At 32.7% G+C, this 19,206-nt stretch overlaps 1 protein-coding gene across 1 annotated transcript in view; it reads left to right on the top strand.

The window, feature by feature from the left end:
- The window catches only part of LOC113394498 (neuroligin-1-like), a 58,920-nt gene that overhangs the window by 33,315 nt on the left and 6,399 nt on the right, over positions 1-19,206 (top strand). The window contains exons 2-11 of the mRNA XM_026631829.2: positions 5,943-6,001; positions 6,082-6,422; positions 6,552-6,769; positions 9,601-9,759; positions 11,010-11,198; positions 11,738-11,823; positions 12,024-12,191; positions 13,356-13,476; positions 13,911-14,107; positions 18,746-18,868. Of these exons, the coding sequence (XP_026487614.1) occupies positions 6,232-6,422; positions 6,552-6,769; positions 9,601-9,759; positions 11,010-11,198; positions 11,738-11,823; positions 12,024-12,191; positions 13,356-13,476; positions 13,911-14,107; positions 18,746-18,868 (1,452 nt within the window). The 5' untranslated portion in view covers positions 5,943-6,001; positions 6,082-6,231. The remainder of the gene's footprint in view (positions 1-5,942; positions 6,002-6,081; positions 6,423-6,551; positions 6,770-9,600; positions 9,760-11,009; positions 11,199-11,737; positions 11,824-12,023; positions 12,192-13,355; positions 13,477-13,910; positions 14,108-18,745; positions 18,869-19,206) is intronic.

Genomic DNA, 19,206 nt, shown 5'->3' on the forward strand with positions numbered 1-19,206 from the left:
TGTACAATTACAATAATATTTCTTAATCACATTTCACTTACATTTTATTATACTCAAGGTATCTATGCAGTAGTAGAGAATTTAGATTCTAGAAAAAACGACACTAAACACATAAAACAAAAAAAAAACAGTTTTATTTGATAGTGGCAATATATTTAATAAGAACCATAAACTAAATTCGTCAGCGCAAAGTTTTCCTTAAAGATTTTTTATGGAATATATATGCAGTTAATAAAACATTTCCGTAAATAATTTCTATTATTTTTTTCCATTTGTAATTGAAACGTTTGGGCCTTAGAATAATAGTGCGAAGTCACGCCACTCTGTCTAAGCATTCCTGTCACCTCCAATGGTGACAGGAATACTGGTACATTTTTGCAAAAAGAATCGAAATTGCGATTCAACAGGGAAATTCTACTGGCATTCTTGACAGCATTCCTCACGGTCATGATTTGTACAGAAGCTATTTTTAATTCTGATTTATATATAAATGTATATATATTTAACGTTTTAATTAAAACAATTCTTACAGAAATAAAATGTTATATATTTCATTCATATGAAATTCATTGGAAGCACGAATCTCTAAGATAGATTTATAAAATTAAAATATGTGTAATGATCTATTTTATCTCTTGACCAACGCATATATAACTGTAAACTGTAACTAATTTTGTAAGAATGTCAAAGCAACATAATGCTTATACACACGTTCGCGCCACTATCATATGAGTGATTGAATTCTATTGTTGAGTTTCTCTTGCAAAAATAAACACTCATTCCTGATACTCGTTGAGAGTTTAATAGCAATAGCATCTCAATGTCGTATTATAATAAAAAATTATTTATTCGTATTTTTCGTTATTGTTAGTATTTGATTATGTCATCCATAACTAGTCAGTCAATAACTGTGCTGTTTATATTCATTGGCACAATAGTGTGTGCAGCTCAACTCAACTCAAACTCAACTAAACTTTTGTAGGCCCAAGATTCGAACTTGAGATCTGCAGCCCTATATATATAGTCCTATAACCCAGCTACTAGTCTAACGAGTGACAAACTGTAATAATTTTATTTGATTCCTTCAGAGAAATTTTCCTTTTTTTTACTTAAACATCCAATAATCAGTTTCGTTTTAACATGCCACTATAATTTAATAATATATTATGTTTCACAAATTTCAATATCGTTAGCTGTATAACTTATTTATCCTGATTCAATGGATGATTATAATTTTAATAAGGATCCATTGTCTTTGTTGCTCGTATTTTTAGGTTTTACACAAATTTGTTTAAATCAACGTATTTGGAACGTAATAAACAACATTTCAACGTCGAAATAACAATTGTTTGCAGAATTGTTGCTAATTCAATAGGACGCAATTTGAGGAGCTAATTAGCGTGATGAAAATAAATCTAAACTTCCAATAAATGTATAGCGCTATACAAGAGAGATATTTTTTAAATCATTGCTTTAACAGCTGAACAATGTTTATATGTATATAAGTTCGAATCTTTCCAGTAAATTAAAGTGTTATTGAAATTAATTTGAATATTATCACAATCAAATGGCTTTATATAATCGTCACTTACGAAAAATTATAAATGGAAATTGTCATACTATTTTCGCGTAAATAAATGAGCGTTATTTACAAAAAGATATTTTGCACGAAATCTTGTTTAATAATTTGATTGCTTTTTGTCGCTAAGCATGTATGTTTAAAAAATTGTCACATCGCCAAAACTTAATTCATTATGAACAAATATGTGTTATCAATGGAGAAAAATACTAAATACAATTACATTCCTAGGAGGTAATCGGTCATGACTGATTATCGTGTACGTAAACGATTACGTTATGAAGCCCCTGTGCGGTGTAAAGCAATTTATTTTGTGAACGGTCAGCCTAAGAGTGGCGCGGGCGTGGGAGATGGGCGATTGCCATTAAAGCTCTGCGGCGGACTGGTAGTGATTGATGAAGGCAATCCGCCACTTGTCCGGCCGCGATGTGCTCTGCACGGCTTTTAATCGCTGTCTTCACTAGTTGATGCTATAAGACATATTTTAACCGAGTCTTTTAAGTTTCTTGCCGTGGCGATCCAGATGTTCGTGTAATATGACTTTATGACCCATTTATTTCATAAACCGTAATTAATACTTATGATTGCTTTTATTTTTAAAGTAGAATAACATTTTATATATTAAGATTAATCGTATAACTGTCTTATAATAATTGCGCTTTAAATAACGGATATTTATTTCGTACCTTTTTTGTAATAATTGTAGGCGGACGGGCAAATGGGCCACGTTATGGTAAGTGGTCACCACCGCCTATAGACATTAGCGCTGTAAAACTTTTTAAATATTCCCACATCACCGATGCGCTAGCAAACATGGGAGCTAAAATATTACTTCCCTTGTGCCTTTAGTTTCACTGGCTCACTCACCCTTTAAAACGGAACTCAACAATACTAGTATTACTATATACAATAATACTATTATTGCTGTTGGCCGTAGAGTATCTGATGAGTGGGTGGTACCGGGGCGGCATGCCTTTATTTTTCGCTTTCGTCAAATTTTCAGTTTTTTCAGATATACACTTCCATCAACATCCTTATTGAGTAAGGTATTCTTAATTACGGTAAAATTCGCATAAAATAATGTTCATGATAGGGCGAAGCGCAGAAAGCAATTTTTTGCTATATTAAATTTGACTTCAACGTACGTCACCGTTCGTAATTTATGAAACACCTCATCCGTTCTCCGTTAGTGTTGTACCCATTACTTTAATTGGTTACAGGGTGAGCATGCGTTTCTCTTTAATGAAACCGCGGCATAACAAGTCTGTTGGTATTTATCAATTAAGTTACTTGAAATAAATTTCTACTCCTACGTAATTAATGAACACTTTGTAAACACCTGCTCGTTGAGTTACACGACTTGGATTATCCAGCACATTCGGTAATGGTGAGAACTTTGTTTAATAAGTCACTCGGATACCCGAACATGTGTTTACATGAATACAACTAATGATGGTATTTAAATTGATTTGTAGTATGGAAAACTGCTTGCATTCTGAATACAATACCTAAATAAATACGTGGAAATAAAATACAATGATTTTATTTAAATATTTATAAGCTAATTAAAACTGCGGGTTTGCCCGCGCGATTTATAAGACCATAGCACATAAACCTTCCCCCTTATTTTACCCACTCGATCGGTGAATTGATAAAAGTAGTACTATGTCCTTCTCGGGACTCTTACTATCTCCACACGAAATTTCACCTTAATCGGTTCAGCGGTTTAAGCATGAAGAGGTAATAGAGTTTCGCATTTATAATATTAGTATAGATGGATAGTATTGAAATATATTTAAAAGATTTTATTTTTCTCGCACGTATGTGCTACATGAACTTCTATTGTTCGGATCTCTCTCTTAAGTCCTAAGACTCTCTAAATCTCTTCGAATTTCCTCTTAAATATCTTGATGGCTTTAAGTGCCTTTGCCACGGTCATGAGTATTCGGATTATACTTAAAAAATATATTTACTTTCTGGTTGATTTATATTAAATTCCTATTTGCATATTAGAATTATTACTTTCAAGGAATTTTATACGTAAAAAATAACTTTAAAGTCTCTCTGTAAGTATGAAATGTTTGAAATATATGCGGCAATATTTAAGGAATGCATCCCGTATAATGCAAATAAATCTGTTAAAATACGAGTGATTGATTACTACAGGCGAGCTCAGACCCGCACGACGGGTAATCGGCGTGTTATCTTGAGCAGGCTTGACACGCCTGGCTCGATCAAACTGAAAAAGATTAACATGTTCACCACAAATTGATGTTGACACGTTAGCAAATCCTCCACTAAGATATTAAACACGCTCCTTAAAGCAATTAACTCTGGCATGTGAACTTTCTGAGGAGCGCTCGAGCTAGTACTCACTTTAAAATTGGCTACTGCTGAAAGTTACCAAGTAAATATCGGCTTTGTTACGCGCCAGCGGATATAGCGACAAAATAATTCTACGGTTACTTTGCCGGTAAAAGGAAAATTAGCAGATTAAGATTAAAAACAATTTTAGAAAATCCTCAAATGTCGTCATTACGTCAAATGCTTTCGTTTTCTATTTACTTTAGACTTATTATGACTGGGTTGACTGCAATACAATTCTCGACTTTGACACTTGTTTTTATTGTGGGCGGCCGCGGTATTTAAAGGCTTATTTGGTTACGCAAGCGGCCCGCAAAGAGAGCGAGGGTGATTGGACATCAATCACTCGCGTGACACGCAGAATCTTTGTTGTCGTTTCACATTTTGCTGCACAGTCTGATACCGTTACTGATCTCCATATAAAAAAACCTTCCTAAATAAATTTCCATTCATTCACGAAGTTATCACGATTAAATACGTTCTTTTGAAATGTATAAAGACGTTTCTTGACTGAAAGATCAAAAGGCTATTAGTATTTTGTCATGAAATTCTCATATAAGAATATTATCGACGACTGATCATTCGTGAGTATGTTATATGACGTATCAATTTTAATTTTATTAACTTACTATATTTGTCCCCTATTTTTGTTAGTTTATTTTCTCACAGAAGATAAGGGAGGGAGATTTTATTAGATACAAGTCTATATCATGTTTGGTAATAATGTGATGTTTCTGGTGAAATTAGGAGATAACTGTATAGATGGTCCTTGACAAAGTAAAATAAAATTGGTTTAAAAAAAAGTAGATTGATTTTATCTCTGTAAAATATATTAAGGTTATGTTGTTTTGTATATTAATTAAAAAAGTCTTACAAAATTATTCGAAATCAAATTAACTAAGCGTTGCAGTATACTCGTGAGTTTTTTCAAATTAATAAAGCTAAACTTTTAGAAAGAGGAAAATGCAAATATTTTTAATTACGATCATTTGTTAAAGGTAGTCCAAGGTAAATGGAATTTAAATATTTCATCTAAGAAAGAGCCCGCATAATTATTCCTATGTATATAAATACTTGTCATGTCTTGTTATATATTATTATCTAAATAGATAAATACAAGCCAAGAATACAGTTTAGAAAAAAATCTGTTTTTGTTCCAGTAAACAATATCAAAACAAGTCGTTAAAATATTTTGACAATACTAATTAAATAAAACAATTTGCAAGTATAAATTATAAAGAACATTTTAATATTCTTTCTACAATTACTAATTTCAAATTTGTAAAAATATGAATGTTAAAATTACAAATATAAATTTTGTAGCTCTACATTTTTCAAGTATTAAACACGATACAAACAGTAAATTTAGCCGTATCCATGTGGTCTGACGGATTTAATTGCGAAAGTTTGAGTGCAAATGCAATGTTTTATATATTACTACCACGAATATTGCGCGTTGCAAGCTTATGTACTTAATTTAATGAATACTATGAGCGTGCCTCTAGCGCAGAAATCATTTCTTAACTTTATTTCACGAATGTGTTTTTATTCGATGTTTAAGTAGTTTGTGTTTTTAATTGTCAATTTGATGTACCTTCGTTGTTGAACTCCATGGGTATCTTTTGCATTAAGTATGGCACGTTCCGTTTAATGTTATTATTAAATTACTGGTATCTAATAAGAGGAACAATCACGAACGTTCTAAGTTGTCTTTCTACTTTTGTATCGAAGCCGGCAAATTTTGTTTAAATATGCGACGTTGTTGTCGTGTTTGTGTTCCATTAAATTATACGAACGTCAGGTTAGGTTTGTTAAGGTAAACATTTTGCGCTACCTCCGACATTGTTCCGCCACCCAGCAAACTCCAATGACATTTGATTAAAATGGAAATTAATTATACAAATATTAACATAATAAGTTGTTTGTCCATTCATACAGTGTCATATTAAGTACTTATAATTACAATTAAATATTAATTTTATATTTGTTTTTCTTGCAGATTAAACTAATGCTCCGCATTATATCATATGACGTTATTGAGACGGAAACATGATTTGGGTATGTTTATCGTATATCAGATACATATTAGTTAGATTTTAGTATAACATTCATACAATGTAACAAATTAATGGTAACAGTGGCCCCGAGCACGCGAGAAAGGTGTCTTAGGATGAGCTGGTGGCGTATGGGGCGGTGTGCGTGCGCAGAACGGCGGGCCGCGTGATGCGCGGGAGCGCGCGCGTAGCCGGCGGCGCGACGCCCGCGCCCGCGCCCGCGCCGTGCGCGTGATGCGCGCGGACCTCGCCGCGCTCTACGCGTGGCTCGTCTGTTGCGCAGCCGCTCTGTCTACGCATAAATACAGCACGCGTGTGATTCGTACCAAGTACGGACCATTGCGTGGGATCGTGGTGCATTCGCACCCTCAAGTGGAGGCGTACCTTGGTGTTCCTTACGCGACTCCACCCCTCGGAAGTCTTAGGTAACTAGACGCATACCATAAAAATATGTTCAATATTTAATAAATGTTAAATTGGTGTCTAATTATTTTATAAATGTTATCTCAGTTAGTTAAAAAAAACAATATAACATGTAACCATTTATGTGTCAGATACATGCCGCCTGTGACACCATCACAGTGGCGTACGACTCGACTGGCGGACGCGTTAGGATCCGCGTGTCCGCAAGTGCCTCCTGCGACCGTACCGCGTGAAGAAGCATTGCTCTTATATCCGCGTGCTCGTATTCGTCAACTCGAAAGATTATTGCCCATGCTTGTGAACCAGAGCGAGGATTGTCTCTACGTAAACCTCTATGTGCCTGTTAACGGTAAGCTTAAAGCGCCTAGTTTCCCTAATAACTGTACAATTCCTGTACCCAGCTCTGATATTTTCATTTGAGTAACTTTATTTTTATAATAATTATACTATATTTTTAACAATAATAATTAATTATGGACCTGACAAAAATAGCCGAACCTTTTTTTCTTTTAAGCTTTATAACACTAATTATTATTTGCTTAATAAAATAATTAATTTTTATACGCATGATTTGAAATATTTTTTTTATAATCAGTTAATTCGAATTTATAGTACTTGTAGCATGTTCTCAATTACGATGTAGACCTCATGTATGTTGTATACTTTATGTTACGGCTCGATAATATCAGATGTGGGTATCGTATTCGAGTTGCCGCATATTCCCCTGATACAGCTTAGAGAGGAATGTATGAATATTGCAAAATTCAACGCCTATTTGTAAATTAGGAACCTGCGGCTAATATATTTTAGTAAATTATCTTTAATATCTGTGTTAATATACATAAAATGTATCTGTATTTTTGTGTTTAGATTTACAAAGTAATTTTTATTTTTTGGGTTTTTAATTGATCTTGTGTTTTGTGGCGAATAAAAAATCATGAAGAAGGTTGCATGTGTCGGATGAGATTGTGACACATGTGTATCCACTAACCAGCAGGGATGCATAGTGGAATTACTTCCAAAACCTTCTCTTTAAGAAGAGGCCTTTGTATAACAATCATGTAAAGTAATTCCGGTATACAAAAACAAATACTGTTAACATGATTGACGAAAAGTGTTGAAGTGAATTTAAGTATGTAGTGTTATGTTTCAGAAGGTTTATATTTATAATGAAACAATCGTATTGTAATTGAACTGCTTCTGTTGGGATGACGATTCAATGAGTTTTCGGGCGCCCTTTAATCCTCGCCAGTTATTCATTATTTATTCAAAGCATTTCACCACAAATTCACAGGCCGTTAAATAAGCCGCTTTTCAAATATGTATCATTCTGCTATTGGCGGGTTATAAATTTAAAATGTTTTATATATTCATTAGAATCGTTATTTCTAATAAATATTTTTAGGTTTCATACCATTAGTATTCATGGTGTTGAATGTTTATTTGATTGGACGTCGTTATACTTAATTAAGACATATCATGATTCATGAAATATTAATAAATATACAAAATAATAAGTAGATCGAATATAGTATTTTTTGTTATTTCGTGGAAGATCTAATAGTTTTAAATTCGTTGTTTATTTACCTTCAAAATTTATTTAGCATTTTAAATATTAAATGAATGATTATTTAATCAGTTTCATATTTACTTTTTCTTTTCATGATAATTAGTACGCAGTATAATGTTCTCGTAGATTAATTTACAGCAGATGTTCTAAATTGTATTGTATTGATGTAGCCGTAGCTTAGATGTTAGCCGTCGTAAATGGTAGCCGTAAGAAACCTTTGAGTTGTCCAGTTCTTCGATGACTCTCGACAGTACGTTTAATAAAATAGAATCATCAAAATCGGTTGATAGACACCTTAATCAATGTAATTATCCAGTAAGATACATACAAAAAAAATTCAGCTGAAAATAGACCCCATTTTCTAACGACAGTTGAAAATTGTATCACACTAAATAAAAGTATACTTAATTAATTTCAATTTCTTTCTTGCAATTGTAGACTAAGTGTTAGTAAAGTAAACGAAGAGAGGAGAATGCGAGTGTTATTCTTTTTAAAACTATTACTAAGAAGCGTGATACTTGTTTTAATTAATTAATGCAATTGTATTGCAATTTCGTAACTTTTACTTACTACGTACAGTAAACTATTTGTATTTTTTTTTATTTCTTAAGCACATTGTTCTAGTATATAACATTACTGGTTCATTTCATTACATAATATCATCTTTGACCTCAATACCCAAGAGAGCACGGCCGTGAACGAAGGCTTGCGATTATTAATTAAAAATATATTATTATTTTGTATGACTTAATGTAAGTAATTTTTATGATACGATGTGTATATTCATAAATATATACCTTTTTATTAACACACAAATATACACGATAACACTATAAAAACGCAAATATTTTGACATAAGCATTCCATAACTGTAAGAAACAGATACGAATATATGACATAATTCGTAAAACGTAAGATTTTAATGGGCATTAATATGGAATCCTTTTAAAAGGAATGTAATAATTATCCATGAAGAGCTGAAGAGTGAAAACCAAGAGCCATTGAGAAGCATATACCCTGGCAGGAAGAGGGGGGCGCAAAGGGTGTCGAGGCCTCAATTCCGTAGTGCATTGCAGTGCATATTGCTCCCTGCAAGCAGTGCGGAAGTGAGGCAGAGACCTCCTTGAGCAACGTGACGTCAAGCTCGTGGAACTAAAAAAACAATGAACAGTCGATGGAAAACTCCAATGAAGTTATTGTGGAAGCAACTATTCAACCTATTAATTTACTTTATGTGAAGATTTTAATAACTTGTCGTGCTACTGTATTTATGCGTTCTAGTTTTAAAACTATTTTAATTTTATTTATGCTTATTCTTCTATTGCTAATGCAATGCTATGCAACTGAAAATAGTATAATTATTCTTTAAGGTATTTAATTTAATATCATATTTAAATGTTTGAAATAATTATTTAGGTACTATTGTTTCAATAATGTGTTATCGTCATTAAAACTGTTCTTTATGTTAAAGTATATAGAGCATGTTAATTTTGATTTCACTACATAATATTTACTTCAATGGAATGTTAATATGCCATTTCTCGTAATGACGGTCCTTTCTGCGTTAGAAAATTGCTCTTCACGATTCTTTAGACATTTTTAATACGCAGGTTTAGAGGGGGAGAGCGAGGGAGCAGGTCTGCCGTGCCTTGTGTTTGTGCACGGGGAGTCTTACGAGTGGAGCTCGGGTAATGCATACGACGGCACTACGCTCGCGGCACATGGAAACATCATTGTAGTTACTATCAACTTTAGACTAGGCGTACTTGGTAAGTAATTTGCTGATAGTATTATTTTGAAGATACTGCAAAGCTTTATTGTTGACGAAATATATGTTTATTAAAACTATAATTTCACAGAAAATCTTAAGCAACTCGTAACATCTACAGAATATCTTCGATATATTTAGCCCTTGTGTATTTAAAGTTCAAAGTAAACTTTAACACCTACTCGTAATATTGGAAAATTGCTTTGAGCTCTTCCTTGCTGGAGGCTAAGGAGTAACTACTGCATTTATGAGAACTTACAAAAGGACTCAACTTTTTAATTAATTATCGACGTCTTACACTCAGTAGAATGAAAATATTTACATTTAACATTGTTTTAATTTAACATTTAATTCTTTAAAATTTATCTTAACTCGAAACTAAACAAAGCTGAAACTCAATATACGCTCATAATTAAAAATTAATTCAAGCATAATTTGTTTAACACACAATAACATTACAAAAGAGTAACACGTTTTTAAATAACAATGACATGCAAAAATCTTAATAGTATTTTTGTAATAAAATATTGACTTCACGACTTCCTCCTGGCATTCAAACATTCGATGTTTTCGATAAACAGAAAATCAGATGAACCGATTACACTACTTACGTTTAAGTGGTGCATCTGTATGAAGTAAAAATCACTTAATTCCACAAACTTCAATCACAAGAATCTACGCTTATATGTACTTTGTACCCGTAATACCAATAACTCAGTCACACTTCAAATCGATCAAAACAAAGTGTTACTGCTTAGTGGTAGTTTAATTAAGCAGCGAGTGCTACCCATCCCGACGGGTCTCTCGGGAGTATAGGATTTAACTTGTATATCGATGTCATAGGAAATATACATATACAATATTTAGGCTGGATCTTAATAGGATGTGTTACGCAAAATCGTGGTCATTAATTAATATGGAAATGGGAATGTCCGATAGTACTCACTGATAAGTGATCCCGGGCTTGTCGTGACGCGCGGATGGCATCGCCCGCAAATTGACGCATTTGGTGCGAATTACCCGCATGCGATGTTATACGTCACCATACAAGCCATCAACAACGTGTTAATGTTTATCACGAAATTGCAGACATCAATTATGTCATATTAAATAACATTTGCTTTGTTAGCTCTTTACCATTGGGCTTAGACTTCATACCTAGTCCTTTAATATGTATGGCCCTATGTTTTCTTAACTGTAATAAAAGTTGTAAAAAAACTGTTATTTTGATATATTTCACCGTTTTACTAGGTTTTCTCAAGACTGGTGCTAAAGGATCTGCACAGGGTAATTTCGGGCTAATGGATCTCGTGGCTGGCTTACATTGGTTGCGAGAAAATTTACCAGCATTTGGAGGAAATCCTGAAAAAGTTACTCTCATGGGACACGGTACTGGAGCAGCGCTTGCCAATTTTCTTGCGGTCTCTCCCGTTGCCAGAGGTTAGACTTTTTGTTGATGAGATTTTTTAGATCGGATCTGAATTTTGCAAAATAATCTGTAAAAAAAATTATATTTCAAAAACAATTAACTCTCGGAATTTAATTATCACAAATTCTCTTGTTCTTTTAAAAAATGATACAATGAAATAAAATTGCGAGGGTCCGCTTTCGTAATCGCCATTACCGAGACCGCGTTCTCCACAAATAGCAGTCGTTCACGAATGATGCATGGGTCTCCTTTTGTTTATAATTAGACCGGTTCATGGCAGATTTCATTATGTTTTCGTGTCAAGAGCCTCGTTTAGACCCTTCGTCACTTAATGTAATTATGATAGCCCTCAGTACAGGTACAAAGCTACAAACCTAATATAATTCGATTAATTTGACAAAAAGTAAATAATTAATAATCCCAAATAATCCCTTTATTCGAGGTAATTGCTTTTCTTTTATTAAAACCAAAACGTGTTTAGCCAATAGATTTCATTAGGCAGTTGATCCTTCTCGGAAATAACGAAATTAAATTATCTTATCTGTTTCAGAACTACTGAAGCGCGTCGTCTTGTTAAGCGGGTCGGGGCTTAGCTCATGGGCGTTGCAGAGGGAACCGCTCACGATAAAAAGAAAGGTAAATTCGCTACATTAAAAACGTATAAAGTGTTTGCTTTGAGTGAGCTGCTGAAAGTCATTTAAGTAATTTAGTTAACCTAATCTGTAAGAACTGTTTTATATGGGCTGCAGGCTTTATTTCGATAAAATCTTTTTCCTCCAGCTACATCGTTCAGTTTCACTACAGTAATGTTTGTATATATTTAAATTTACACTTAGGTTGCGGAGCAGACCGGATGTCATGGGGATTTACTTGAAGACGATTTGGCGCCATGTCTACGCAACAAGCCGCTCGCCGAGCTGCTGGCCATTCGGCTCGACCCGCCCCGCTTTTTACCTGGATTTGCACCATTTGTAGACGGAACTGTTATCGTGAATCCTTCTTCCGTAAGAAAGTTCCCAAACTGAAATCCGTTGTTTATTAGACGCTCCATTTATTTCCAATAGCTTTTACTAACGTGTTGTATTAGTTCTTATTTTATGGTATAACAATTTTTCTTTAAAAATGTATTCTTTAAAATAGATTTATTACGTCTTTTGAATAACGTTACGTATTATGTTTTATTAAATATTTAAAAACAAAAACAATAAATGTATTCTTGTTTTGTTATATATATAAACATAAATACGTAATTAATACTTTTTTTTAAAGTGTCTATTTGAGTGTTTTACTCTGCATATTTTGATGAAGAATGTATACGCTTCTGTGAAGATGTAAGAAATCCATACTACAAAAATATGAATACGAAAGTAACTCAGTCTGTCTATTGTGCTTTCATGGCTAAAGTACTGAACCGAGTTTGATTAAATTTGGTATTAAGCAAGGTTGAGTCCCAAAGAAGGACGTGTTTTATATCTAAAATCCTATAGGTACAGCTGAAACTGCGGGCGAAAGCTATTTTTTATATATATGCTATATCCAAGCAAAATTACAATGATGACAACATACGACGAAATGTTATCTTTTTACAAATTTGGTTAACGTCCGTACCATGCGATACTAATATTTATATATATGTCGCATCCTCCGCACGTTCCGGCTCAGATTGCTCTTCCTCCATTACTCGGTGCTCAAATAAACCCGTTAACGGACTTCTCGATATCTTATTTTACGGAATCAAATCGGTAATAACAAATGAATGAATGACAGCTCCATCAAAAATGCAGTGTTGCCGTTTCGCGAAATTGTCCACTTGACATTTCGATATCGAGAATTTATTAACTAGCAACACCGAGGCATAGTTCTTGATCGTATTAGCAAATGGCGTTGCTCGTTCCTCGACATATATATATATATTATCATAATTAAGTTGTTTTTCATATCACAGTAAATCACATTCAAGTACAGTTTTAATACCCATTTTACAAGATGAATTTAAATTTAAAGCTACGAGCCGTTCGGAATTTAAATAGTACCGAGAATAATTTTATGTCTTAACAAGGAATACCTTATTTATTGATCTTTCTAAAAGATGACATCATAATTAAATGGAAATGCTAAATGCTAAAAAAGGAATACCAATAGAAGCGTTAATTAAGTTTTACCCGTAGGCACCTCCGCCGAATGACAATTCCCGACTTGGCGCGGGTGCGGCTGCCGTGGCGAGCGCAGCGGGACACGAGCTTGCCGACTTCCCGCACAGGGAGCTATTGTTCGGTCTGACCACAACAGGTAACTTGTTATAAATAACGAGGTAATATATTTTCTATGATTTTATTCTTTAATATTGCATAGGACAAAAGGCGGGTTTTGTTTCAGCGTAAACTTATAATACAAATAAAAATTGTTCCATTACAGTTTGAATATGAATGTAACTAAAAATAACATATTCTACAGATAGTTTTATAAAATCTATAACAACTCTTTATGTTCTGTTTCATGAAAGTTATACGAATATGATTATAAAAATATTAAATAAACTTTAGATAAGATAGAGAATAAGTTTAGACAAAATTACACTTAAGCTAAGTTCTTATAATAAAACTCCGTCAATAACTATGAAAAATGGTTTAAAATTTTAGGAAACTCTCCTACTTTTTAATTAAATATGAATGCCACGCGCGCTCATAAATTTATGCAAATGAATGACATGCCATTACTTGCAGAATCTTACTTGGAATTCAATGCTCAAGACTTGGAGTTTGGCTTCAACGAGACTCGGCGGGACCGCATTCTGCGCACCTTCGTCCGTAACGCCTACTACTACCACCTCAATGAGATTTATTCCACCCTCAAGAACGAGTACACGGACTGGGACAAACCTGTGCAGAATCCGCTTAGTGTACGAGACGCTACGCTAGAGGTAAGTTTTAATTTATTCTAAATCGGAAAACACGATGGTACTTTTATTGAAATAAGAAACTGCCTGCAATCAAAGATACGTGAGTTATACTATTAGTCTTTTTTTTGTCTTAAGACATTTAAGTTTTTTCATGTTTAAGTAAGTAAAGTTTCTAAATTAAAACAAAGTTGTGTTTAACGAGTGCCAAGTTTTCGTCTAAAATCTTGAAATAAGCCTCAATTATTTTCGTTCATTTTAATATAAAATTTAAAACAACTCAGACGTGAAAAATAAATTTCACTTTATCTTTACACTTCCAACGGAAATATCTGGTATTCGTGCGTTCTACGATCCATTTTTAACGGTCATTCTTTTGTTCTCTGGTTCCAAGGGCGTAGGCGCAAAAGGTGGAGGCCCAATTCGCTGTACGTGACCCTAGGCTTGATGATTAATGAACTACGTTTTCGTCTCTGACTTTTTTTTAATTTTTTTAAAGTGATAACTAAGTAGTTATCACAACTAATTGAATTTATCACGTTAAGGAGAAATTATGAGAAGGTTTCTATTCCTAATGATTAATCTATACTTAAAAAAACCACAATAGTTATTACTGCTGTAATTAAATTAACATATTGGAACAATAAATTTCGTATAAAATAATTAAAATTTGTATGAACTGCCGAGTCGCGATAAATATATTTAAGTATATAATTTTCATCAAAATAAAGTTTTTAAATTTTTACGATAAATCAAGAGTAACTGCATTCGGGACAGGTTCTCAACTAATCGGTCCTCAGAAATTGGAGCAAGGTGTTTTCGGTATATGATTTTCCGTGATAAAATTTTAGATAATTTCAGATCAGTATTAAAAATTGTAAGAAGGTGTCTATATCTGGTTCTGATGACCAAAACTATGGTGCAGCTAAGAAAATTTGTAAGGGAAGTATCCAGGAGTCTGTATCATCATGGGGCGTAGTCGTAAAAATGTAGAAAAAATGTTCGGGATATCAAAGGTCTGGACAAATGTTTGATAGCTATTTGTTTTTATAAAGAAACTTGATATAATCTTATAAAAAATATTGTAACAGATAAAATTAATAACATAAAAATTAGGAATAAAAAAAAAGTGGATATGTCTGCTTCCAGCGTAAATATCTATAAAGAAAATAATTTGTAGTCATTTGAATTATTTAAAATGTAAAGAAAGTATATATCAAAACAGTTGAACATAGATATCTAAATGCAGACTAGATAGAACTAGCGAGATCAGCCATCGTCATGTCGTAGCTGTCGTTCCGGTATCACAGACGATCTTAATTTAAGCCTCAAGCGGTTTTCGCAACTCATCGATCGTTCTTGTGATGTACAAAGGAACTTAATGACGCTCGTGTACGTTGAATACAAGATGGCAACCTTAAAAGGCTTTGTTATAAAATACTTTTATCTTCAATGAAATTTATGATGCTATCAACATCATAATTAATTCGTTATCTTTTTATGGTGATTTTTAAAAATTAACGAGTTTTAATGTAAAGACCATTAATTATCCTTTACTGTTTTACAAAACCGTCCATTTTTATATATAAAGTTATTTGAAGATATATTTAATAAGCACTTAAAAATTATTTATAAAGCGGCCATTTTGAATTAGATTCTGGTGTGTAGAGGCATAAAGAACATTCTCAATTCAAAAATGTGTCAAGTTGTAAAAAGAATAGTTCAAAAACTAGCTAGCATGGCAGAAGTTATAGTAACCCTACCCATATCCATGAATGTAGCAGTTAGTGAGTGCCGAGTTAAAAAAATAATATGTTTGGTGACTAGAGTAGTTATTGACAGTCCATTATACAAAACCCCAACTATTTACGTAGTAGTTTCAAAATATAATACGTTTATTGAATTTTTAGTGTTTACCGTTTAATTTTAAAACTAGTCGTTTAAAACGTTTTATATTTTGATTTAATTGAAAAATAATGGGCAATTTGCGTGATAAAAGTTGTCGAAGAGGGCGTAAATTGAAATTTACCTTGTTGCTTTTTGCGTTGCTCGTGCGCCAAGATAATTTAACATTTCGACGGATACTTTTTCATACGTAGATAAGGTTCCACTTACACCCACACTCCATAATTTAGTGTAGTAGATTGGTTGGACGATGGCTCTATCACATTATTTATCCTATCCATACTAACGACGAAATTATATAAAATCTTTTAAGCGCATTATATCTATAAGTTTGTATATATAATGAACGAAATAGAAATTTTAACTTGACCCATATAAAGGTAAATAATACGTGGGAAACGTATGTTTATTTACCAGTACCTAAGACATAGGTTGTACTGGTTATAAATTTAATAATTTGACTTTTTTATTAAATGTTGATCAAAAAATTTATTAATTTTCTCTGGGTAAGATTACAATCAATTGTTTCGATTAGGAAAAGCAATTAAGGTTGTCGTTATATTTGCGTAAAATTAGAGACAAGAATAAAGAAATGATTTAATTATTGGAATAAGCCCAATATATATATACATATAACATTTAATGACAAACAGTAATTATTATTGGCGTTTATTAAGTAAATAACTCTGCTTAATTTAATGCCTATTTCAATAAATAATAATTAGTGTAGATTTACGTTTGATAGTATACGACCTAATAGACTGTAAAGTGATAAATTAATACACATGACGTGAATAAAAGCCGAATTTATTTCGGATTGGGTTAATAAAGTCCATTGTAACAATCGTCGTTTCCGCATTTGCAGTTTGGATGTGTTAATTCTGTTTGACTGTGACAGACGTACCGAATATGTTCCGGTTAATACATTTTATGAATTAATTAAAAATAATCAATAAATTTATTATGCCAATAATAAAAAAGAAACCATCATATATTTAAATTTTTATTATTTTTATAGCTGGTAATTTAAAATATTGCAGCCTTACTTGGTGGTAGGGTTATGTGCGGGCTGCACATAGGTAGGTAACGTCCACTCATCATATATTGTACCACTAAATAGCAATAATTAGTATTGGTATGTTTCGATTTCAAGGGTGAGTGAGTCAGTGTAACTACGAGCACACGGGAAATAATATCTTAGTTCCCAATGTTGTTGGCGCATTGGTGATGTAAGAAGTGGTTAATATTTCTTACAATACTAATGTGACCATCACCATTAAGTGGCCTATTTGTTGCCTGTCCGCTTACCAATACTATAAAAATAAATAATTCAATAGCTGAATGATGTGTTGGCAGCTAAGTGGTGTCAAAGTCGCAGATTTAAATTCCAAAGCTAGCAAAAGTTTTGCTCTTGATTGGATTGGAGAGTAGGAGCATTAGTAAGTCCTTGAAAACAAGTATTGCTTATATTACTATTAACATACTAACTCAAATCGACGAATTCATTTACGAGGAAAAAATGCATATTTAATAAGAAAAGTTTAAGGGGTTTACTAAATTTCTATAAAAAATTATGAACCGTATAGTGATATATTCAAGAAGTTTTTACGAAATACGCTCTACCGTGAAGCTACCCTTTTCTAAACCGGATAGCTATTCATTTTGGAGCTGGCAGTTAGTTCACTATCGTGTGAAGTTAACTTCGCGAGGGTAATTTTAATAATCAAGTTTTATTTTTATTTTATATAATTATTTATAGGTATAATTTCAATGAATTTTGTATGATTCCATGTGTTTTTTTCGCCAGTATTGTGCTAATGAAAACATCTTACCGCATTAAATAACTATGTTCAAATAGCTTGTAACGTCTTCACAGCGACTGATCTTAAAGTAAGGTAATGGTAATGTGTAATTTAGGTTGTCAAAGCGCTTAAAATTTATATGTTACCTTTGAACATAAATATGTAGTCATTTTGGAGATCTATTATAAAAATATTAAGACAAAGTTATATGGTGCAGGCCAATTAAAAAAGGCACGGGTCAACAATTTTCTACTCGACATGTTTACAGGATAAGCTAAGCTTTCTTAAGAAATATACAAAAAAAAAGCATACTGTGTAGTGTACATCCGTCACGAAACTGCATAGAGTCAGTAACACTTTTGTGGGGCAATGTATACAATTTTACAACAGTATCCCAGAAAACGTTAAAAATGCTTATGTTGCCAAATTTAAAAAAGGAACCCTTGTGTGCAAAATATTATTATATAATTAGTGAGTTGGTTGATAGCACACCTTGGGAATGAAACGATCACTTCCTGGCCATTTCTTTGATATATTGAAAATATTATGCAAATACAAATTGACAAAAAAAAACCTGTTGAGTTTCTGCCGCCGGTTCTTCCCAGGTCAGGATCTTTTCTCTTTTGAACCGATGATAGTTTTTAATTTGACTAAGTAAGTGAAATGCTTCTGTATTAAATAAAGGATTTTGATTGGAAACTTCAATTAAACATAAAATTTCAAGTTCCATATTAATTAGAATAGTTAGTTTTGCGAGTTTAAGAAAAATACATAACCTCTTTTTAATATTAATAACTTGGTTTGTGTTTTAAATATTCAAAACGCAAATTTAATTTTAAAGGGTATTTTTTAAAATTATTTTATATCACTCACCGCTACGGGTCGGGACCAGACCCGTACAGGTCTTTATTTCGTTCACTTTGTGCACGATAATTAAGCGTACAACTTGTTGAAGGTTCTAAGCGACGGCCGGACCGCAGCTCCCTTGATTAGACTCGGCTACCTCCATGCACTGCGCGGTGGCGTGACGTATTTCACACATTTTCACCATCTCTCGCAGGATAAAGACTACCCGCAGGTAAATTAATTTCTATTTTAGGGTTACTTTGTGTAATTTATGGAATTTGTTGTACATGTTTATTAGTTTATTAATTTAACAATTGTATAATGTAATAAAATAATACTGTTTAGTTTCAATATTATACGTATAAATTCGTGAGTATAAATATAATATTTTTATTTTTTATATAATAATACGAACGTTCATCCTTAATGTATTTTCTTTTAACATTTTCATTACCTATGAAAACCTTTTTTTTTATAAGAATAAAAACATTTTTACAAACCCCTATTTATCCTGTACAATACTTTTTCTTATGTTGAAATGCTTCAAAAGTATAAAAAATGAAATACATT

This window comes from Vanessa tameamea, chromosome 4, assembly GCF_037043105.1.
Source record: "Vanessa tameamea isolate UH-Manoa-2023 chromosome 4, ilVanTame1 primary haplotype, whole genome shotgun sequence".
In the NCBI taxonomy this organism is placed as follows: domain Eukaryota; kingdom Metazoa; phylum Arthropoda; class Insecta; order Lepidoptera; family Nymphalidae; genus Vanessa; species Vanessa tameamea.